Source organism: Pantherophis guttatus, chromosome 18, assembly GCF_059756535.1.
Source record: "Pantherophis guttatus breed Tessera chromosome 18, ASM5975653v1, whole genome shotgun sequence".
NCBI lineage: Eukaryota > Metazoa > Chordata > Lepidosauria > Squamata > Colubridae > Pantherophis > Pantherophis guttatus.
In genome coordinates, this window is record NC_142080.1 from 6,749,263 (window position 1) to 6,772,360 (window position 23,098).

The 23,098-nt window shown below is 45.0% G+C and overlaps 1 protein-coding gene and 1 long non-coding RNA gene across 3 annotated transcripts in view; one reads left to right on the top strand and one right to left on the bottom strand.

The window, feature by feature from the left end:
* Nucleotides 1-23,098, bottom strand: part of LOC148111529 (uncharacterized) — a 115,387-nt gene that overhangs the window by 22,325 nt on the left and 69,964 nt on the right. The window lies entirely within an intron of this gene.
* Nucleotides 1-23,098, top strand: part of IGSF9 (immunoglobulin superfamily member 9) — a 37,594-nt gene that overhangs the window by 2,124 nt on the left and 12,372 nt on the right. The window contains exons 2-13 of one of the 2 annotated variants that reach the window (XM_060694382.2): nucleotides 1,894-2,243; nucleotides 3,514-3,708; nucleotides 12,517-12,669; nucleotides 15,469-15,620; nucleotides 16,713-16,830; nucleotides 17,117-17,258; nucleotides 17,351-17,496; nucleotides 17,827-17,969; nucleotides 19,058-19,198; nucleotides 20,659-20,775; nucleotides 21,067-21,217; nucleotides 22,543-22,666. In XM_060694382.2, the coding sequence (XP_060550365.2) occupies nucleotides 2,186-2,243; nucleotides 3,514-3,708; nucleotides 12,517-12,669; nucleotides 15,469-15,620; nucleotides 16,713-16,830; nucleotides 17,117-17,258; nucleotides 17,351-17,496; nucleotides 17,827-17,969; nucleotides 19,058-19,198; nucleotides 20,659-20,775; nucleotides 21,067-21,217; nucleotides 22,543-22,666 (1,640 nt within the window). In that variant the 5' untranslated portion in view covers nucleotides 1,894-2,185. The remainder of the gene's footprint in view (nucleotides 1-1,893; nucleotides 2,244-3,513; nucleotides 3,709-12,516; nucleotides 12,670-15,468; nucleotides 15,621-16,712; nucleotides 16,831-17,116; nucleotides 17,259-17,350; nucleotides 17,497-17,826; nucleotides 17,970-19,057; nucleotides 19,199-20,658; nucleotides 20,776-21,066; nucleotides 21,218-22,542; nucleotides 22,667-23,098) is intronic. The other variant, XM_060694383.2, reaches the window with a different exon arrangement.

Sequence of the window (23,098 nt, forward strand, 5' to 3'; positions counted from 1 at the left end):
CACCTTTTTGTTCCTTGAAATTTGAAAAGAAACATGAAATTTTACTCCTCCCGTTGGCAACAGCCAGAAAAGGATGGCTTAGCGAGGGGCCGAGGAGGAAGGGGGTGAGATCTTCCCTTATAGGTAGTAGGTGCCTGCTAGGGTTCCCCCTTAAAAATGGGGTGAATGTTGTAAGGGATGAAATCACTTCGTTGTATCACTTCCTTGAGTTTGGGCAGCTATAGAAATTGGAGAAATTAAAATAAGTGTTTTTAAAAAGACCCCTCTGGTCTCTTTTTTGCATCTAAAACATATATGTCTCATTTTCTTTCCTTTTCCTTCATCCAAAGTGGTTTTTAAAAAAAATGAAAAAGGATAAAATTACCAAATCGAGTTTTTTTAACTGGGATACTAAGTTTTTTACTAAATCAAGTTGGATTTAATGAGTTTATTGGGTTTATTTCACAGCAGTGTGGTGTGGCTGTGGGAGTAAATTCTCATTTTTTTCAGGAAAAAAAAATTTTTTTTTTCCTTTTTTGAAAAATGCCCGTATCTGTTCCTTTGAAAGCCTGCAATGGAATAACTTAAAATTCAGGTGAAACTTCCAAAGTGGAATTCGCTTTAACTGCTGGAAAATTTACACGGGATATTTTATCTTCAGCAGCAAATAATGCAAATTTAATACACAAAATAGCCAACCGAAAGGCACCTGCTTCGGTCATTCTTAATTTGGTAATTCCGCTTCTTTCTTGTGAAATTAGCACATTACAAGTTTCAATTCTTGCTCTTTCTAGTTGTAAAAGGCTGCTGGGAAGATGGTCTTTGAGAATAATTTTTTTTAAAAAATGTGCGAGAAAATGTTGGCAAAATTTGCAAATGTATTTGCATTTACCTGCTAAACTTGCCATTGACCCCAAAGTTGATCACTCGTGGCTCGGCCTACCCTACCTTGCAGGGTTCTTGTGAGGATAAAATAGAGAGGGCGAGGACCGTTTCCCAGGTTAAGCTGCTTACAAGAGGCCTGTCCAGTTTTACAGAAGGATTTATTTGCGCTAATTTTCAAGCTGGGAGCAAGCCTATTATTGGATGCTCTCAGCTCTGCGGTTTAATCTGAATTTCCCTGCCTTCTCCCTTAAAGGAATATCTTCTTTTAAATAATTTTTCCCAGCTGGTCCTAAAAGTTTTGTAGTTTTTCCTAGTGCAAAACGCTACAGAGTGGGCCAGAGGCTTTGATTATGTGTTGTGTGTGCAGAGGTCAAAGAAGTGGAAATTATCCACTTCTTTTTAATGGAGCTGAATGGAAAATTACCCTGTGATTGGCTTGTTTTTCTAAAGTTTAATGCAGCCAGGGATGGAGGCTGGACCAATTTTGCAGAAAGAAAAGGAAATTCATGGGGTTTAAAAAAAAAAAACAGAAATGGAGCTTGAAGTAAAATTTAATTCAAACAGGCCTACACCCAAGGCAAAAAAAAAAAAAAAATAAGGTTGCTAAGGGGAGAAAGACAGGGGAAAAACAATTGGTAAAAATCAGAGGAATGAAAGGAGATGAAATGGGGAGTGGGGGGGAATTAAATCCCTGCTTATTATATTCAAGCGCAGGATGATGGTCCCGTTAACCAGGTTAGTTCTAAACTCGTGGGGAATTCTGGGAGTTGAAGTCCACAGGTCTGAAAAGTTGCCAAAATTGGACATCCTTGGATTAAAAGCCATTGTTTAAATTTTAAAGTGTCTTTCCAAAACAAGGGAGAAATAGCTATTTTAGTTTATTTTAGTTTATTGTAGTTCTTCGGAACTACAATAAGTTTACGAAAGTTTTAAAAAAGGGAGAGAGTCCGCCTCCACAAATCTCTGTAAGAAGATTCTCAATTTATTCCTCTTTTCTTTCCTTTTGCAAACTTCGCTCCACCCATTCAGGTCAATGCTGAAGGAGAAATTTCCCACTGAAAAATGCTGCAGGATTTCCACGGGCAGTTCTGCGGAAGGCGATGAAAAGCGGGGTTCGGGGGGGCGAGACCACCCCACGTTGCAGGCGTCTCCGCAAGGCTGCGTTGAAAATCCAGTGTGGGCTTGGTGCACAAGGACGGTGTGATTTGCGGGCTGGCATCCTCCTTCCCTTTCCCTTAGAGGTCGCTCCCCAAATATCCCGTGCTGGGGGGTCTCCGTAGAGCGGTCGTCCTACTCAACGTTGGGCCTGGGTAGCTGTGCTATGAATTGGTTGCGGAGACTTGCCTGCGTTACCCTGGTCTACAGCAGCCTTGCTGAAGGTAAGCTGGTTTCCTAGACGGGAAAGGGGGGCTGGGGATTCGCCCAGGGACCCCCGTTGAAACGGAGAATAAAAGTTCCATGGTTCGAGATTGAAACCTGGTGGATATATTGGAGAACATTTAACTAAAATGAAAGGAATGAGAAAGGAATTGGGCGAAAGAGGCTATAATATTGATAATTGTCAAAGGATCAGCATTATTATTAGCTGGAATGAATGGAAAGATGCCACTACAAAGATTAATCAAGTGCCCACTCCTCAACGCACAGTGGATCATGTATGCAGAGTTTTAACCGAAGAAGAGGCATTTATGCTTGCCACACCACATTTGAGAGTATACACCATGGAAGACAAGATCCAGTCACCTCTAATTAATTACAGTTTCCCCAGGGGGGCAACGAAGCTGATTCACACTTCGACAGGGTCAACGCAAAGTCTCCTTGTAACCTCTCAGCTCTGTGCTTTGCCAGTAACATGCGGGTAATTCTTAAAACAGAAGCCCCTTAGAGAGGAATTGGGACACTATTTTGGTCCAAAAGCAAGCTCAGGGAGGCCTCCAAAAGTGAGGTAGAAAAACAGAAGCCCCCTTTTCCCCTCGAAGGAATTTTGACACTAATTTGATTCAGAAAGCAGATTCAGATAGTGAGGAGGTTGGGGAGGAACATGGGCCAGTCCTGGAGTCTGGGGAAGGCTCTGATGAGGGCTCTGCGTCGGAGGCAGAGAGGGGGCCAGGGCCGTCTGACAGTTATCAGCTGCCTTCGGAGTCGGACATCAGTGAGGCAGAGGAACAGCTGGAGCCTGTTCCCAGGGTGTGCATGCGCAGAGCTGCCGGACGAAGGGAAAAGCTAAAGAACAAGGGTCCACTCAGGAGTAAAGCCACAGTTGGACGATGAATGGCCCATCCCAGAGGGAATAAAAGAGGAGCGAAAGGGGAAGTGGAGTTCGCAGGAGACAATTTGTTCACTTAATTGGTTCTCCGAGACGCCTTGCCAAGTTTTGAAGATATCGGCCTGGCAGCTCTCCAAGCCAGATAAGGTCTGTGACTGTAAATTCTCCCTTGAAAGACTTTACTGGATGTGAATGAGAGGAATTCACAGTCACTTAATAAAAAGGGTGTTTTTTTTGTCGGGACAAGGAGTCTGCTTCATGGGAAGCCTAGGTCAGAACAGCAAGCTCAGGGCAGCCTCCCAAAACGAGGCAGAAAAACGGACGCCTCAAAAAGGCTGAGCTTCAGACGGGCTAATCGTCCTTCCTCTCAATGTTATTCCCAGCAGGTAACAGCAAAGCAGAACCTCGCACGGTGGTCGGCCGCAAAGGAGAGAGCGCCCTCCTGCGCTGCAACCTGCTGAAGCCGGACGAGACCAGCCCCCCGCTCTACGTCATTGAGTGGGTGCGATTCGGTTTCTTGCTTCCTATCTTCATCAAATTCGGGCTGTATTCCCCGCGGGTGGATCCGGACTACGTTGGTGAGTGAGTTGTGGCGGAGGTTCAACGGGGAAAGCTTTCCCCTGCTCTGGGATGGGTGACACAGCCTGGGACGACGCCTGAATCTTTGTCCTGAATCATCAGTTTAGTTTTAATATTATTTTAATAATATCCGTTTTAGAGGGGACAGCCACTTGTCTGGAATTTTATAGGATCTCCTGCTTGAGCAGGGGGTTGGTCTAGAGGAGTCAGCAACCTGCAGCTCTGGAGCCACATGTGGCTCTTTTCCTCCTCTGCTGCGGCTCCCTGTCACTCAAAATGTGCGTCACCACCGCCAATGTGCGACACCTGCCGGCACACGATTTATTGAGCTTTTCAATCCCCGGTAGGCCAACCATGGATAAATCCAAGAAAAGAAAAGTTTCAGAAGAAAACAGAATGTTTAATTCAACGACATAGGCTGGTTTTGTGGCCGCTCGAGAAATAGTCAGGCCCGGGAAGGGTTTTTGTGACTCCCGGTGTTTTCTTTTCTGTGGGAAACGGGTCCAAATGGCTCTTTGAGTGTTTGAGGTTGCGGACCCGTAGTCTAAACACTCAAAGAGCCATTTGGACCCGTTTCCCACAGAAAAGAAAACACCGGGAGCCACAAAACCTGGGTGGGCGTGGCCAAATTGACATCACTCACTCCCACCAGTCACATGACCTCCCCCTAGCCACACCTACCCAGCTAGTCATTAGGGCGGAGAACCGGTTGTTAAAAAACACCGTTAACCACAAAACCCTTTTGACATCTCTCCATCCCTCCCTCCCCTCTCTCTCTCTCTCTCTCCCCCCCCCCACCCCCGTATTTCTCTGTCTCTACCCTGGCTTCTCCATCCCCCGCTGTCCCCTTACCTTCTCAGGCCAGGCAAGGAGTGACTGGGAGGGGAGGGCAAGAGGCAGGGCCAGCCAGTGATGGGATCACCCAACAGGGAGCCACAGCAAAGGGCCCAAAGAGCCACATGCGGCTCCGGAGCCGCAGATTGCTGACGCCCGGTCTAGACCAGGGGTCTCTAACCTTGGCAACTTTTAAGACTTGTGGACTTCAACTCCCAGAATTCCCCAGCCAGGTTGTTGTTGTTTTTTTCACTTTGCTGAAATCAAGATATATTATGCTTAACTGCATACCCACCATCTATTAAGAAAGTAACCCTGCATGACTGACTGACAGGAATTCTGGGAGTTGAAGTCCACAAGTCTTAAAGTTGCCAAGGTTGGAGACCCCCCTGGTCTGTCTAGAAGACCTCCAAGGTGCCTTCCGAATCCTGTTAAACCGGCAGTTCCCCCGACCAAAATTTATGTTGCTAAGCAAGACCATGGTTAAGTGAGTTTTGCCCCGTTTTAACGACCTTCCTTGCCACAGTTGTTAAGCGAATGACTGCTCTTATTAAGTCAGTCACACGGTTGTTAGGGGAATCTGGCTTCCCTGTTGACTTTGCTTGTCCGAAGGTCGCAAAAGGAGATGACGTGACACACCAGGACACTGCAACCGTCATAAATGTGAGTCAGTTGCCAAGCATTTGAACTTTGGATCACGGGGAGACTGCAAATGTTGTAACTGTCCTAAGTCACTTTTTTTCAGTGCCGTTGCAACTTTGAACAGTCACTCAGTGGATGGTTGTAAGACGAGGACTATCTGTATCTAAACTTTTGACACCTTGTGGAAATGCCAACACAAGTTTGGAACTAACCTGGTTAAGATAGGGGTGTTTTAATTAGTGGGCCAAATCTATTTAATATGTCTTTTAACTTGTTTTTAAATTTTATATTATATTTAATTTTATTTATGGCTGTTCACCGCCCTGAGTCCTTCGGGAGTAGGGCAGTATATAAATTTAAATTAAAAGGAAAAAAAAAGTATATTGGAACCATCATTGTGTCCAGGAGAAAAAACAGAAAAAGCATTTAATTCCACCGTTTCTTTTCATTTCCAAAACAAATCACTCGATGAACTGTTGGTAAATCAAGAATTAATCCGTATTCTATGTTCAATAATGTTCTTTTAATTCTGATCAAATGGTTACAGACGATCCTAGCTTCCGTTTTTTTTGATTTTAGAAACGAAAGAACATTCTTTCTGGCTTCCTTCTGAAACTCCCATCGTAAACTTATTTAGCCCATAATAAAGCAATTTAGTCGGGTTCGTGTTCGGAGAGCGAGAAGCTAAAGTTCAGGCAGGCTACGCCTCTTTGTTTCCAATTGCAAATTTCAGAAACCCTCCGATAGTGCCATTAAAATTATTCAAACGGTGCCTTACAGACGGATAAAAAAAAAATCACACGTTTTTAATTCGATCGGATTGCAAATTCGATTGATCTCTCTTTTTTTTTTTTAAGGGCTGCGGTAACCCTGACGTTTGAGAATCTTGCAAAGGGGGAAAGGATGTTTTAATATATAGACATTGGACTGGGCTCGCCCAGGAAGGTGTGTTTGTGTTTGCAGACAGGTGTTGGCAGTTTGGCCCTTATTTATCTATAGCGATGGCAAGGTTGATTTAAGGGCGATGGAGCTGCAGGGCGTGTTTGTTTTGAGAAGTAGAGAAACCCAAGCGAAGAAGTATAAAATAGTCTTTAAAGTCAGGTCTGCGGCTGCCGGTTTGCTCCCCTCTTCCTGTTTCTTGCAGGAATTGTGTAATATAATGAAAAGACTAGAGGTGACGTGATAGCAGTCTTATGATATTTGGGGCGGGGGGCTGCCCCAAAGAAGAGGGGAGGGTCAACCGCTTTTCCAAAGCACCCGAAGGCAGGACAAGAAGCAACGGATGGCAACTCATCAAGCAGAGAAGCAACCTAGAACGAAGGAGAAATTTCCTGACACTGAGAACAATTAGTCAGTGGAACGACTTGCCACTAGAAGTTGTGTGTGCGTTCCAACACTGGAAGTTTTTAAGAAGAGACCAGGCCAGGGGTCGGCAACCTTAAACCCTCAAAGAGCCACAAAGGTCCTAAACGGAAGTCCCCTGTTCGATTCTGGAGCTGACCGGACGTCTGGTTCCCCCACCATAGAGTCTCCTCCTAATGTTCTTTTCCCTCTACCTGTCCTAACAAAAAGCCCTATCGATTGTGGAACCGACCGGAAAATCCGCCCCTTGCCATAGAGTCTCCTCCTGGCACGCCATGCTTCTCCGCCCCACAACCGGAAGCTCCTCTCAAAATTGTGGTGCCGACCAGCGACGGAGCCGCAGCAGAGGGATGAAAGAGCCACATGCGGCTCCAGAGCAGCAGGTTGCTGACTGCTGTACTAATTAGGAATAGGGGGGGGGTGGCCTGATAACAGTCTTGGAATATTTGAGGGGCTGCCATAAAGAAGAGGGAGTCAAGCTATTCTCCAAAACACCCAAAGGCAGGACAAGAAGCAACAGATGGAAACTAATCAAGGAGAGAAGCAACTTAGAACTGAGGAGAAATTTCAGGACAGTTAGAACAATTAATCAGTGGAACAACTTGCCACCAGAAGTCGTGGATGCTCCATCACTGGAGGCTTTTAAGAAGAGAATGGATAGCCACCTGTCTGAAATGGCATAGGGTTTCCTGCCTGAGCAGGGGGTTGGACTAGAAGACCTCCAAGGTCCCATCCAACTCTTGTTTTTTCTTGTTAATGCACCTCCTTGGAGGCTGATCTGAACAGTAAGATAATGCCCAAGTTGGTATCTGGGTAGAAGAATCGGCTTCAAGTTTGGAAGACAAGAATCCGACAGGGAAGGTTCCAAGTTTTCTGTGCGGCGATGCAACAAAACTGGACAAACGTACAACATTCAGCTGTTGAAAATACAAACCAAAGTGTCAGCGTCCCAGCACTGACATATATAGAGGGGAGAAGCTTGAACTTTTGCCTACTAAATCCCTTTGAAGATTCTGTCTCCTCGGAGATGGGAGGAGGGGGGGGACATTCCTGTGATCTGACGGAGAAGGGATGAGGAAAGTGGCTTGGAAGATAGCCAATGAGAAGCAGAGAATTGGGGATCGGAAAGGGAGGGATTGGGCGGCAAAGGTCAGTACTGACCGCGAAAGAGCCAGGATCAGATCGCTGTGCTCAAATAAAGAGAACATTTCCTTAAAGATCGGCAGTCTGGAAATTCATTTATTTTGAGATAGCATCGAAACCTGACACAAAGTTTCTGCACTTTAGCATCTTTTAAGATGGGTGGACTTCAACTCCCAGGATTCCCCATCTAGCAATGCTTGCTTTGCAACTTTTGAGATGGGTGGAGGTCGCTTCCCAGAATTCCCCAGCCAGCATGAATCCTGGGACTTGAAGTCCACGGAACTTAAAAGTTGTTGAATTTGATTGTGATGGAGACTCAGAACAAGTTCTTGCATCTTTCTTTTTTTTCACCCTCCGGTGAAAAAAAGGGTGGTAGTGGGCTTGTGGGAAATCCCAGCAGAATGTTCCGGAGTTTTCCGTGAAGGTTCCATCTTCTTCTTTTTTTTTCCCCCTTCAATTATATCGATTTATAACCATCGTTGGTTGTTTTTCAGAAATTAAACCTTTTCCTGTTCGGGAAATAAACTTTTTTGAGAAAGCCCCAAAGTTGATTCTCAAATGAGTTGGGAAATTTCATAGGTTCTACAAGGAAAAGAAGAAGGGGGAAAAAAGGATTTTTCCAGCATTCTCCGGAACATTCCGGCATTCTCCAGAACGTTCTTTTTTCTTTTGTTTTTTTTATAAAAATTTGTAATTTTATTAGAATACATATTAGACATTTACACAACATACAACATATAAATAACTTATATTTAAGCATTGTTTCATAGTGGTCTTCCAGTTATTACTTTATTCTTCTTCCCCTTTATCTTAATCTTTTACTCCATCTTCTTCCCCTCCTTTTCCTTCCCCCCCCCTCTTTTTTTCCCATTTTCCCCTATAGAGAACTATACATTTTATCTATCTCTTTACTATTATACATTTCTACCTTCATATTATATACATTTTTATTCCACTCCGCACATTTGATACATCTCTATTTTGTACTTCTATTTTTCTCTTCTGATAGTTATTGTTCTTTATTGTTAGTCTTAAGCCAGTTATACCATTTATTCCATATTCTATAATAGTCTGTCTCTTCTTTTTCCTTAATTTCTTTTGTTAATCTGTCCATCTCAGCGCATTCTAAGATCTTATCTATTAGTTCTTCCTCCGTTGGGGTTCTTTCCTGTTTCCAGTTTTTTGCATACGTTATTCGTGCTGCTGTTAAGATGTGTAGCATCAAATATTTTATTTCTTTGGAATATGGTTTTGTAAAAATTCCTAACAAGAATGTTTCTGGCTTCTTTTCTATTTGTCATTTTTTATTTGTTCTATCCATTTCTTAATATTTGACCAAATTTTTTTTGCTGCTGGACACTTCCACCATAGCTGATAATATGTTCCTTGAGATTTCTTACATTTCCAACAGATAGAAAGTTCTTTTTTTTCAGGTCCTAGAATTTTGTGTCATTTTTTTGGGGAAGCTTCTTGGGCGTTGTGTGTAGTGGTGATGGACCAACGTGACACAAAATCTGCTTCAGAAAACCTCTTGGGTGGTGACGATGGCCCCAAAGTTACCGTTTGGTCTTTTTTTTCCCCCTCTTTTTTCCCTCCCCTCCTTCTTTATCCCCTCTTGTGTTCTTTTCTTGGCTTCCTTTTTTCCGGGTCAGGGATTTTTAAGAGGCAGTCTCTGCCCAATTGTCTGGCCAACCTTTTGAACTTTTTTCTTCTCTTAAACAACTGAGGGTGGGAATCCTTCTCAGGATTGTGAGCTCCTGCGGACTTGCTCAGACCGGTTGCCTATGAATATCTGGAAATTGTCCTCCTTTAATTGCTGCCTGCTTTTTTTTTTTCCCTTCGCGTTCTCAAATACCTGACAATTTGGTTTGGCCAACCCCGAAATCTAAGGCTTAAACAGGGGGTTTATGAAGCCAGACACGAGCTCATGGTTTGCAAGGGAAGGAAGCAGGCAGGCGGGGAATCTGGAAAATTGAGATTATAGCTTAGAGCTGGCTTCTCTTCAGAGAGATTTGTCAGGGGTCCCTTGAAAATCCTAAACTAAGTTAGTTGGAGATTCAGTCCCTTTAGTGTTTTTTTTTTCTGTCTGTCTGTTTGCCTTCTTTCCCTCCCTCCCTCCCTTCCTTCCTCCCTCCCTTCCATCTTCCTTCCCTTCCATTCCTCCCTCTCTCCTATCTTCCTTCCTTCCTCCCATCTTCCTTCCTTCTTTCCTTCCTCCCTCCCTTCCTTCCTCCCTCCCTCCCTCCCTCCCATCTTCCTTCCCTTCCATTCCTCCCTCCTATCTTCCTTCTTCCCTCCCTCCCATCTTCCTTCCTTCTTTCCTTCCTCCCTCCTGTCTTCCTTCCTCCCTATCATGTTCCTTCCCTTCCATTCCTCCCTCCTATCTTCCTTCCTTCCTTCCTTCCTCCCTCTCATCTTCCTTCCTTCTTTTCTTCCTTCCTTCCTTCCTATGCAAACTTCCTTCCCCTCCCTTTCTTTCTTGTTTGCTTCCTTCCTTCTCCCTCCCCTTCCTTCCTTTTCTCATCCATTCCTTCCTTCCTCCTTCTCCATTTTCCTTCCTTCCTTCTTCCATTCATTCTTTCCCTTCCTTCCTTCCTTCCTTCCTTTCTTTCTTTCTTTCTTTCTTTCTCTTTCTTCTTTCCTTTTCCTTCTTTTTTCTTTTTCTTTCTTTCTTTCTCTCCCTCTCCCTCTCTCTCTCTCTCTCTTTATTTCTCCCGCTCAAACCATGTGATTCTTGATCTGGATTCAAAGTAAGGGGGGAAAAAAACCCATCATATAACAAGAAACAAATATAGTATAAAAATCCAATTAAAAAAGTAACACAATTGCTACATAACAAGAAACCAATACAACATAAGAAAAATAAATTTAAAAAAGGAGCAAACTTGCCACCTAACAAGAAACTAAATACAATGTAAGGAAACAAAAAAGGAGAGGGAAAAAAACCCACCATATAATTAGAAACAAATACAACACATAATTACCAATCAATAACAACCTGCCAATAAGTAATAAGTAATATAAAAAACCGATCTGCTCACATGTTGCTAATATTGTCAGGGCTGTAGAGCCCTGAATAGTTGGACTGGAAATAATCCACTTTTATTTGTCCAACTGTCTGTTTCCTAGGAATTGGCATGCAAAGATACGAGAATATTAAATCTTGGCTTGCAATTCGGGCTACTGTATAAACAAGAGGTGTTGGGTTTGATAAGCTGGGTGGCAGCAAGCAGATAGGATAAAATTTAAAATGCATTGGCCTCTTTTTGTTTGTTCTCCGTTGCCTGTATACACACAAGTGGCTACACACCCTCAAAATCAGGTCATAATTCATCGGGATAGCTGCAGTTTACAGAACTTGCTCCCTCGCCTGGCCTCCAAATTGGCTTCCTTAATTTTGAATTCTTTTAAAGCTTGAAACCTGGACCGCTTGAAGACGAGTGGACTTCAACTCCCAGAATTCCCCAGAGTTGAAGAATTCTGGGAGTTGAAGTCCACGCATTTGAAAGCCCGCACGTGAAAAAACAGTGAAAAAAACACTGTTTTTAAAAAAAGAAACGTCTTCCACGTATTCTGCCTTGCGAAACCACTGTTTCCCACTACCACCTCATGGTTTACGTTCGGGGGCAAGGGAAAATCTGTAGGCTCCGTAGCGCAAAGCTTTCCTGGCAACGGGACTGAGGATTCGAATGGAGGACCACTTGGTCGTAGCTGCACCCACTAGGCCCGTGATGGCGAACAGGTGGCCCGCGGAGCCATATCTGGGCACGCGAGTATTGGCCTAGTTCAGCTCCAGCAAGCATGCGCGCGCCGGCCATCTGATTTTCAGGCCTTCCGGGCCCACCAAAAGTTGGGAAATGGGCTGTTTCCGGCCTCCGGAGGGTTGGGGAAGGCTGTTTTTGCCCTCCCCAGGCTCCTAGAATGCCTCTGGAGCCTGGGGAGGGCAAAAAACAGGCCTACCGGGCTCACCGTGCCAAAAGCGGGGGGAATGTGGGGGGGAGTGGGGGGCATTGAATTATGGGGTAAGCTTTACTAACAGATTGCTTTAGCTGCAGAGGGGGTCTGCAGTCATGCCCTTTGAAATTTTATTTTATTTATGATGCGGCCCATCTCAACGATTCTGGGCGGCCATCTTGTAACTGCAGGAAGGGCGTAAGCCACCATACCTTCAAAATCAGGTCGTTGGTCGCTCTTGGGGGTGGGGGAGTCCGTCGTAACTGTAAACGGTTGCTAAACTTTTAGTTGTAAGTCAAGGACTAACACTGCTTGGAGGCTGAGAGGCAACGGGAGCTTTTGATTAACGAAATCATTCGGTTTCCTCATTTCGTGTTGCGGGTGGCCTGGAGGTGGAGCTCTCGCCTCACAATCGGGAGGCTGTGAGTTCGATGCTAGGTAGAGGCGGATATTTCTCTCTCTTGGGGCTCAATGAGAATAGATCTGCCGAACAAAACTCCGTATTGGCAACAGTAAGGGCATCCGGCCAGTAAAACACTCAGCTTCGTTCAGTTGCCCAGACTCCACCCCACGAGGGATTATGGGGTCATTAAAAGATGATGATGAGTGGTGCATAGCCTAGAGATGGAGCTCTCCCCTCACAATCGGGAGGCTGTGAGTTCGATCCTAGGTATAGGTGGATATGTCTCTCTCTTGGGCACGATGAGAATATATCTGCCGAACAAAACTCCGCATTGGTGACAGGAAGGGCATCCGGCCAGTAAAACACTCTGCTAGCTGCATTCAGTTGACCAGACTCCACCCCCCCCCCCCCCACAAGGGATGATAGGGTCGTTCAAATGATGATTCTGTTTCCTCATTTTACAACGCAGGTCGTGTACGAATCCAAGCCGGGGCTTCCCTACAGATTGACCAGCTGCGTGCCGAGGACCAGGGCTGGTACGAATGCCGGGTATTGTTCCTCAACCGCCCCAACAACGATGATGAATTTCAGAATGGCACCTGGACTCAACTCATTGTGAATTGTAAGTCTTGAATGTCCTTTCCCCCCCCCCCCCCCGATCAAAGTCTGTCTGGGCTCAGCCAGTAAGTGGGAAAAAAATTCAATAGAGCCGTGGTCGTGCCTCTCCTCTGGTAGTCCTCAGTTTACAACCGCAATTGGAACTGAAATTTCCGTCGTTAAGTGAGCCATGTCCATGCGAGGACAAGCTGTTAAGTCCCTTTTGGGGGGGGCATTGTAACTTCGAACGGTCACAAATTGAATGTTCATCAGTCATGGACTATCTGTATTTTTATTTATTTTATTTTTTTGGTAAAGAAAAGGACATTGCCCTGTGGAACTCACTGACACAAGATGGAGAGCCCTCTGTCCGTTTTCATGACTTTTTTTTTTTTGAAAAGGATGGGAAAAATTGGCGGACGTTAAGCATGAACTTAATAGATTTTACGTCTCGCCAGATCAGGAGGATAAATTTCCTGGATGCAAGTCTGCTTCGTTCGCAGTCGGTTACTGAAATTCCACCTGACCTGATTCAATTTCTGAGGTTGCAAAATTGTTTGCCCCTTGGAAAGAAATTTATGCAATTAGAAAGGTCTCCACATTTTATCTTCACCTTGTTTTTATCAACGAGGGGAGCCGGCACATAATATTCCCTTCCATAACTTTTTTTTTTGCTTTAATTTATATGCCGCCCTTCTCCGGAGACTCAGGGCGGCTTACAATGTGTTAAGCAATAGCCTTCATACTTTTGTATATTTATACAAAGTCAGCTTATTGCCCCCACAAACTGGGTCCTCATTTCACCTACCTTTGAAAGGATGGAAGGCTGAGTCAACCTTGAGCCTGGTGAGATTTGAACTTGCAGTAATTGCAAGCAGCAGATGTTAATAACAGTGCTTTAGTCCGCTGTACTATCAGGCTCGCTTTGGAACAAGTTTCCTACTTCGGAAAATTTTACCCATTTTATTTTCTTCTTGCCTTTGCAAAAATATATATACAGTAGTGGCCAAACTTGTGGAAACCTTTTGGGAAAAGTATATTTTCTAAAACTAATAACACCACTTTTTTTTTTTTGAGTAGTACCATAAAATGATATATCAATGGGAAGATAATTTAATCAAGAATGTAATGCAATCACTTTTATGAAGGATTTGCTATTAGAATAGCCGTTACAGTATAAAGAAGGAAAGTGAAACACATGGAAAAAACGAGATAGACAAAAATGATCACCCTGTCAGTTAATACTTAGTTGGGTAACCTTTAGCCTGAATGACGGCCTTACAACATCTTCCCATGGAGTGAACCGAGTCTTTTAGTTCTGCAGCTGTTAATCATGTGAAACCAAGATTGAATGATGGCTTCTATTAACTGGGTTTGATTGTTGGGTGGCTTCTGACTCACACGTTTCTTTAGTCGGCTCCATAGATTTCCAATTGGGTGAAGGTCTGGGCTGTTCCCAGGCCATTCCAGCAGTGGAATAGGATTATCTTGAAACTCCCCCCAAAAGTGGTGTTATTAGCCAGCAAACCTCAAAAAACACACTTTTCCCAAAAGGTTTTCCACAATTTGGGCCACGACTGGCCATTTTCATCTTTCGAAGCAGACCAGAAAGGGACTTCGCAAAGATTGTGACCATCTCACACCCACACAGAGACACACAACGCATGTTGATCCCAACGATCTCTTGCCCTACAAATGTGGTTCTTTCTTAGCTGACGAGTGACCTCACCTGCCACTCCCATCTGCCGTCTTGCTTTGAACATAATCCGGTGTCTCGTAGGTTGCTGTTTTGCTAAGCCTCCCGTTGTAATCTCCTCCCTGGTTAATTGTCGCTTTGTGGATGGGCAGCCTTGAACAGAGGGAGGCGGAGGGGAAAACCCTTTTAGTGGGTGGGCGACAGCCTTGGATTAAAATCTTCCACGAAGCAGAAGAATCTCATGGAGGCTGTTGACTCTGACCAGCAGGATGTATTTTCTTAAAACTGAATTTAAATGCTGGGAGAACCTTCCCTGCAGGCCCCCGACAAATCAAAACAGCCCACGTTTTCTTCAGAATCCCCCTCCCCCAAATAGGGAATATCTCAATGAAAATAATAATCAGGTGACTGTCAAAAGAGTTTCTGGTTTATAATCATCCTTAAAACCCTTCAGGTAGCTGTTCTGATTTAGGCTTCCCCTGCAGCACGACGCCGAGTCCTCGTCCCGATAAACCCCTTTTTATTTAATTTATTTATTGCTTATTTATTGGTTCGATTGATATGCTGCCCTTCTCCGGAGACTCAGGGCGGCTTACAATGCGTTAAGCAATAGCCTTCATACTTTTGTATATACCTGCTTAGTAGGGCTTTTGCCCCCCCCAAGCGGTGTTCTTTTTTTTTTAATACAAAGTCAGTTTACGGCCCCCACAATCCGGGTCCTCATTTTACCTACCTCGAAAGGATGGAAGGCTGAGTCAACCTTGAGCCTGGTGAGATTTGAACTTGCAGTAATTGCAGGCAGCTGGTGTTACTTAACAGCACTTTAGTCTGCTGCGCCACCAAGGCTCATTTGACCACCAAGGCTCATTTGAATTGACAGTGAACTCCTCTCCAGCAAAGTCTTTCTTCTCCCACAGTCTCTCCCACAGTCTTGCCCACCCAAGAACCAGGCAGAGAACCCCTTGCTAAAATTTTTGAAGCCCACCCCTAAAATTTGGGATTTTGAGCAGCACAGAGGGAAGACTGGCGCGCATGTGCGAGAGAGAGAGAGAGAGACAGAAATGAAAGAATGGAGCGTGGGAATCTTGAAACCGTAGCTTCTATGCTTTCCTCAATCTTGTCTTGCAGCTCCCCCCATCTTCCAGAAGACCCCACCAGCTTTGATAGAGATCCAGGACCAAAAATCTGTGACCCTCTCTTGTTCGGCTACCGGCAACCCACCGCCACTCGTCTCTTGGAAGAGAAACAGCCAAACCATTGATAATGGCAATGAAATACAGGTATGTTGTTTTTGGCGTGTCTGTTACAGCAGAGGTCCCCAACCTCCCAAGCTGTGGCCCACAACCGGGCCGCGGCCTGTTCAGAACCGGGCCATGGAAATAGCGGGCTCACGCGAGCGGCAGGACCCTCCCCTTCCCCCCACCACCACCACCAGTCTTCCAAGCTGGAAAGGTTGGGGATCACTTTGTTTACAGTAAAACCTGGATTGAACAGCCTAATTGAATATGCCCAGTGGTCCGTTAAATGCAGAAGTACATCCTTGGCATCCGTTTAGAAAATGGCACACAGGTTGTCCTCGACTTAACTACAGTGGTGATCAGAATTTCCAGTGCTAAACAAGGAAGTTGTTAAGTGGGTCTATGTGGGTACCTGACCTGCTTCATCTGAAGTCCGTTAAATGGAGATCCGTTAAATCAGAATGTTGTGTTAAATCAGAACATTGTTCCATCCAGTGGCCTGAAGATTGGGTTATCTTCAGCAGGAACAAGGAAATTGTTAAATGAATTTATGGTGGGTACCTGACCTGCCACATCCGAAGTCCATTAAATGGAGATCCATTAAATCAGAATGTTCTGTTAAATCAGAGCATTATTCCGTCCAGCGGCCTGAAGTTGTTAAGTGAATCTATGGTGGGTACCTGACCTGCCACATCCAAAGTCCGTTAAATGGAGATCTGTTAAATCAGAATGTTGTGTTAAATCAGAGTGTTATTCCACCCAGTGGCCTGAAGATTGGGTTGTCTTCAGCAGGAACAAGGAAGTTATTAATTGAATCTATGGTGGTTACCTGACCTGCCAGATCCGAAATCCGTTAAATGGAGATCCGTTAAATTAGAATGTTGTGTTAAATCAGAGCGTTGTTCCGCCCAGTGGCCTGAAGATTGGGTTGTCTTCAACAGGAACAAGGAAGTTATTAATTGAATCTATGGTGGTTACCTGACCTGCCGCATCCGAAATCCGTTAAATGGAGATCCATTAAATCAGAATGTTCTGTTAAATCAGATTGTTGTTCCGCCCAGCAGCCTGAAGATTGGGTTGTCTTCAGCAGGATACAGGTCAACCTAAACCCATGTTTTGTTTGTTTTTTTCCAGGTGAAAAACGGGACTCTCTTCATCGCTAGAGTTGAACGGACCTCTGCTGGCCTGTACTCCTGCCATGCCACCAATCAAGAGGGCGCTCTCATTCACACAACCCGCCTCCTCGTCCAAGGTAGGTCGTTTCTGACCTGGAGAGGCTAACAAACCGAAAGAGGAATCATACAATCAGTCGGAAGGGACTTTAAGGGTTGATCATGATCATGGTGATTTGCAGCACCAAGAAACATCTGGAGCATTGTAGGAATTGACTTGTAAGTGGCTAGCATTGAGGATAGCACTAGAGGCTGTCCTCAACTTACGACCGTTTTATTTAATGACCGAAGTCGGCGACTGTCCTCTGTTCTGCTCAGTTTTCTGCAAAAAAAATTATGAGTTTTCTGTCCTCCCGTTTCTGCTAGGGCCACCAGTGATCGTGGTCCCTCCTAAGGACATCACAGTCAACCTCAGCCAAGATGCCTTTTTCGCTTGCCGAGCTGAAGCCTATCCTGCCAACCTCACCTACAGCTGGTTTCAGGGCGGCAACAACGTCTTCCACCTCAGGTAAGTTTGGAGACCACCCTGACCTAGAATGACAACACAGCTGTCTCTCGATGTTTCTTCGTTTGACTTCCTTTTTCCTTCCTGGCCTCCAGTCATCTCCGGTCACGGATTCAAATCCTGGTGGATGGAAGCCTTTTGGTACAGAAAACGACCCCGGAGGATTCGGGAAAATATACTTGCATTCCCAGCAATGGGCTTCGGAAATCGCCCTCAGCTTCCGCCTTCCTTACGGTTCTGTGTAAGTGCTGCTTCATTACGATTGCATCTTCGTGGGAGTCACAGGAGCTCACCCCGTTACGCGGCACTAGGGATTCGAACCGCTGAACTGCCGACCTTTTGATCGACAAGCTCAGCGTCTTAGCCACTGAGCCACTGAATTCCTTTCCCTCTTGTGCTGCCACCTAGATCCTTTTCGGCTTCTTGGTCCACCCCTTGGCCTCACAATCCCCAAGGATTCCACAACCCTAAGCCCCTCCTTCGTTACCGCCCCTAGTCCTTCTAGCTTCCCTCCCCGGTGCCCTGATCTCACCATCCCACTGTTGACACCCAGCTGTCCTCCACCTGACAGATCCAGCTCAAGTCGCTAAGATGCCTCCAGAGACCTTTCTGCCCATCGGCATGCAAGGCATAATCCGGTGCCCCAGCAGAGCCAACCCTCCCCTGCTCTCGGTCAGCTGGATCAAAGACGGGCAGCCGCTGGAGATTGGCAAGGTACGTTTTGGGAAGCTGAGGGCACCCCCTGCCCCCCAGCTTTGTTGGGTGTTTTCTCCCATTCTTTTTCTGTGGCCCGCCAACGAAGCTAGCAGCAGATTCGGACAGTGAGGAGGTTGGGGAGGAACATGGGCCAGTCCTGGAGTCGGGGGAAGGCTCTGACGAGGGCTCTGAGTCGGAGGCAGAGAGGGGGCCAGGGCTGTCTGACAGTTATCAGCTGCCTTCAGAATCGGACATCAGTGAGGCAGAGGAACAGCTGGAGCCTGTTCCCAGTGTGCGCATGCACAGAGTTGCCACGTGAAGGGAAAAGCTAAAGAACAAGGGTCCACTCAGGAGTAAAGCCACAGGTGGACGATGAATGGCCTCTCCCAGAGGGAATATGTTTAATATGTTTTTAAATTGCTTTTAAATTTTTGTATTTTATGTTTTTACTTTTGGCTGTTCACTGCCCTGAGTCCTTCGGGAGAAGGGCGGTATAAATTTAAATATAAATAAATAAATAAATAAATAAATAAATAAAATAAAATAAAATAAAATAAAATAAAATAATAAAATAAAATAAAATAAAATAAAATAAAATAAAATAAAATAAAATAAAATAAAATAAAATAAAATAATAAAATAAAATAAAATAAAATAAAATAATAAAATAAAATAAAATAAAATAAAATAAAATAATAAAATAAAATAAAATAAAATAAAATAATAAAATAAAATAATAAAATAAAATAATAAAATAAAATAAAATAAAATAAAATAAAATAAAATAATAAAATAAAATAAAATAAAATAAAATAAAATAAAATAAAATAATAAAATAGGAGCGAAAGGGGAAGTGGAGTTTGCAGGAGACAATTATTTTGCTTAATTGGTTCGTGACTCCTTGCCAAGTTTTGAAGATATCGGGCGTGGCAGCTCTCCAAGCCAGATAAGGTCTGTGACTGTAAATTCTCCCTTGAAAGACTTTGCTGGATGTGACTGAGAGGAATTCACAGTAACTTAATCAAACGGGTTTGTTTGTCGGGACAAGGAGTCTGCTTCATGGGAAGCCTAGGTCAGAACAGCCCCTGCGTTCTCCCTTTCTGCAGTTCCCAGGTTGGTCCCTGAAAACCGATGGGACGATTATCATCGCCACGAGCAACGATGACGCCCTGGGCGTGTATGCTTGTACTCCGTACAACAGTTTTGGAACGGCTGGTATTTCGGCACCCACACGGGCCCTCCTCAAAGTGAGTAAGAAATTGGGGAAGCAGGACAAAGTGAACTCTCCATAAAACATTCCAGGCGTTTCCATCTCTTGTAGTGCCGGCAGAGATGTGTGGGTTTTAGATCGCTCAACTTTAGCAACTTTTAAGACGGGTGGATTTCAACTCCCATTTAAGCCATTTATCGGCAATTTTGGGGGGCTTTTCCGCGAAATGTTATGAAATGTTCTACTGCTCTGGTTAGACCGTAATTTGGAACACCCGCATCCAGTTTTGGTCACCGCGATATACAAAAAAAGTTGCTGAGATTCTAGAAAAGAGTGCAGAGAAGAGCAAGACAAATGAAAAAAAGATTTGGAGGTTAAATCATAACACTGAACGGTTGTGGGAAACGGGAACTTGGTATGTCTAGTTTAACAAAGAGAAGGACTAGGGGTGTGATATGATAGAAGTAGAATAGAATAGAATAACAGAGTTGGAAGGGACCTTGGAGGTCTTCTAGTCCAACCCCCTGCTTAGGCAGGAAACCCTACACCACTTCAGGCAAATGGTGATCCAACATCTTCTTAAAAACTTCCAGTGTTGGAACATTCACAGCTTCTGGAGGCAAGTTGCTCCACTGATGAATTGTTCTAACTGTCAGGAATTTTCTCCTTAGTTCCAAGTTGCTTCTCTCCTTGATTAGTTTCCATCCGTTGCTTCTTGTCCTGCCCTCAGGTGCATTGGAGAATAGCGTTCCAATATTTGAGGGGCTGCCCCAGAGAAGAGGGGGGCGGGGTCAACCCGTTCTCCAAAGCACCTGAAGGCAGGACAGGAAGAAATGGGTGGAAACTTACTCAGGAGTGAAGCAACTTTCTTTTTTTTTTTTTAATTTGATTTATATGCCGCCTTTCTCCGGAGACTCAGGGCGGCTTACAATGTGCTAAGCAATAGCCTTCATCCTTTTGTATATTTATACAAAGTCAGCTTATTGCCCCCACAAACTGGGTCCTCAATTTACCTACCTTTGAAAGGATGGAAGGCTGAGTCAACCTTGAGCCTGGCGAGATTCGAACTTGCAGTAATTGCAGGCAGCTGAATGTTAATAACAGGCTATTAGTCTGCTGCGCCACCAGGCCCCTTAGAAATAAGGAGGAATTTCCTATCAGTGAGAACAATTAAATCAGCGGAAAAGTTTGCCAGCAGAAGTTGTGGGATGCTACCATCACTGGAGGTTTTTAGGAGATTAAACAGCCACTTGGCTGAAATGGTATAGGGCAGGGATATTAAACTCATGGCGTCACGGCATCACATGACGTATCGGGGCATTTTTCTCCTTTGCTAAACCGGGAGTGGGTGTGGCCAATGGGCCGAGAGTTTACCAGCCCTGGTATAGGGTCTCCTGGTTGAGCAGGGGTTGGACTAGAAGACCTCCAAGGTCCCTTCCGACTCTGTTGTTCTGTATTAACAGTGGTGTGTGTTTTCGGTGGTATTCTATTTTGCAGGACCCTCCCACGTTCACCCTTCGGCCCAAAGAGGAATATTTCCAGGAGGTGGGCCGGGAGCTGCTAATTCCATGCCTGGCCCAAGGAGACCCCATACCCATCACCTCTTGGACAAAAGTGAGTCACAGTCCGGTTTTGCACGAACCGGACGATTCCTGATAGATTCAGTAGCTGCATTTTTTTAAAAAAAGTTAACCTTTTGAGATTGCCTGTTGCGTGCCAAACCTACCCTTCAGCTCTCAAAGCAGAATATAAAAACTTGGGGTGGGGTGGGGGAGGAAATATCACTTAATGACCGCTTTGCAGAGCGACAGAGTTGTCGGTCCCCGATTCGGGGGTGTTAAGTGAGAACTTGCTTGTATGTGACACGATTGAGTTGCTTTGTTTGTTTGCTGTCCTGCCGCACAGGTGGGGAGCAAGACCTTGGCCAACGCGCAGGTGGACACAAATGGCAGCCTGAACCTGCGGCCCCTGACGAAGGAACAGCACGGTTTGTGGGAATGCGCCGCCAACAACGGCGTGGCCAGGGTTAGTGCCACCACCATTGTCCACGTGTTGGGTGAGTTCTTAACTCAAGAGGGCAGGGTGTCAGGGGTCCCTAATAGCCTATCAAAAAGTGTTCATTAGGGGCCCTCTCAAAAAGTGTTAGGGGCCCTCTCAAAAAGTGTTCGTTAGGGGCCCTCTCAAAAAGTGTTCATTAGGGGCCCTCTCAAAAAGTGTTAGGGGCCCTCTCAAAAAGTGTTCGTTAGGGGCCCTCTCAAAAAGTGTTCATTAGGGGCCCTCTCAAAAAGTGTTAGGGGCCCTCTCAAAAAGTGTTCGTTAGGGGCCCTCTCAAAAAGTGTTCATTAGGGGCCCTCTCAAAAAGTGTTAGGGGCCCTCTCAAAAAGTGTTCGTAAGGGGCCCTCTCAAAAAGTGTTCATTAGGGGCCCTCTCAAAAAGTGTTCGTTAGGGACCCTCTCAAAAAGTGTTTGTTAGGGGCCCTCTCAAAAAGCATTTCAGTTGAACGACGCAGCGATGACACTTTTCGTGAGGAACCATCGTGTTCGGCCAACAGCTTGACTAGGTACATTTTTCCTCTTAATGTCCTCCGTGGTCGCCAAACAGAACGGGACTCTCGTTCTGGTGTCCGCTGTGATTTGGAAGCATGTGTGGTCCTCGACTTAACGACCACGGTTGAACCCCAAATTTCCACGGCTAAGTGAGGACAGGGCTTAAATGACTTTCGCCCCATTTTATGGCCTTTCTCGTCGCTTAAGCGAATCACTGCGGTTGTTAAGTTAAGACATAATCAGCAGGCTCCATTACGGTCGTTAAGTCGAGGTCTTCTTAGGCAGAAAAACTCTGGATAAGTTCTAAGAGACATCTGATCGCTTTAGTCATACTTCATTGTGCCGGATGCTGTGATTTTTATTTTTAAATGCCAGTCAGGGAGGTAGTAAGCGAGTTATTTGTTTGTTTATTTGTTTATTTATTTGTAAAAAAAAGGCAACCAAGCAAATCTGATAGATTTGATTCATAAAAAACCTGCCCTAAATTCACTCTACAGTTTCTCAATTGATCCCAAACCAATGCACAACACAACAAAAACCCCGATCAAAAGGGGAATCACGTTTTCCCGGGATGCTGCAACCGTCATAAATACTAGTCAGTTGCCGAGCCTCTGGATTTTGATCACGTTATCCTGGGGATGCTGCCAAGGTCACAACTGTGAATAAACAGGCATAAGTCCCTTTTTCCATTGTAACTTCGAACTATGGTTGTAAGTCAAGAACTGCCTGTCGTTAATTTGTACCCCAAATTCTGTCTGGCGAAATCACGTCCTGAAATCTCTTTATTGATGTCGAGTTAAATTAATGCAGCTCTTTTTCTCCTCCCTCACATCAGGTACCAGCCCCCACGCCGCGGTCAACGTCTCCGTGTGGCCCCTACGACAAGCAGTCAATGTAACCTGGGACCCCGGGTTCGATGGAGGTTATTTCCAGAGGTTCAGCATCTGGTACACGCCAATGTAGGTCTACGGAGCCATTCTTCTCAGCTGTCCTATTTCCCTTTTTCCCCTCTCTCTTTCCGTCAATATTCAAAATACTTTCCGGATGCTTCGTCCCAAAATTCGTCTGTATTTCTGTTGTATGAAATTTCACCCCTCTGTTTTAAGCTGGCATTCTGGAGGCTTCCGTGTTGTTTTTTGTCTCAAATTTTTTTAATTAAATTATAGAACAGTGATGGCTAACCTTTTTCTCGTCGTGTGCCGATAGGGTACGCATGTGCCAGACCCATAATGCAATGCGCGGGGGCCCTGCGCATGCATGCACGACCTCCTCCATGCTCCCCCGTGAATGCGCACGTAACTCCCCATGCCCCCCACGAAGTTCAGGAACGGTTTCCATGTGGAAACAAAAGCCCTTACATTCTTTTCTTCAGTCGAAGTAGTCAAATGTTG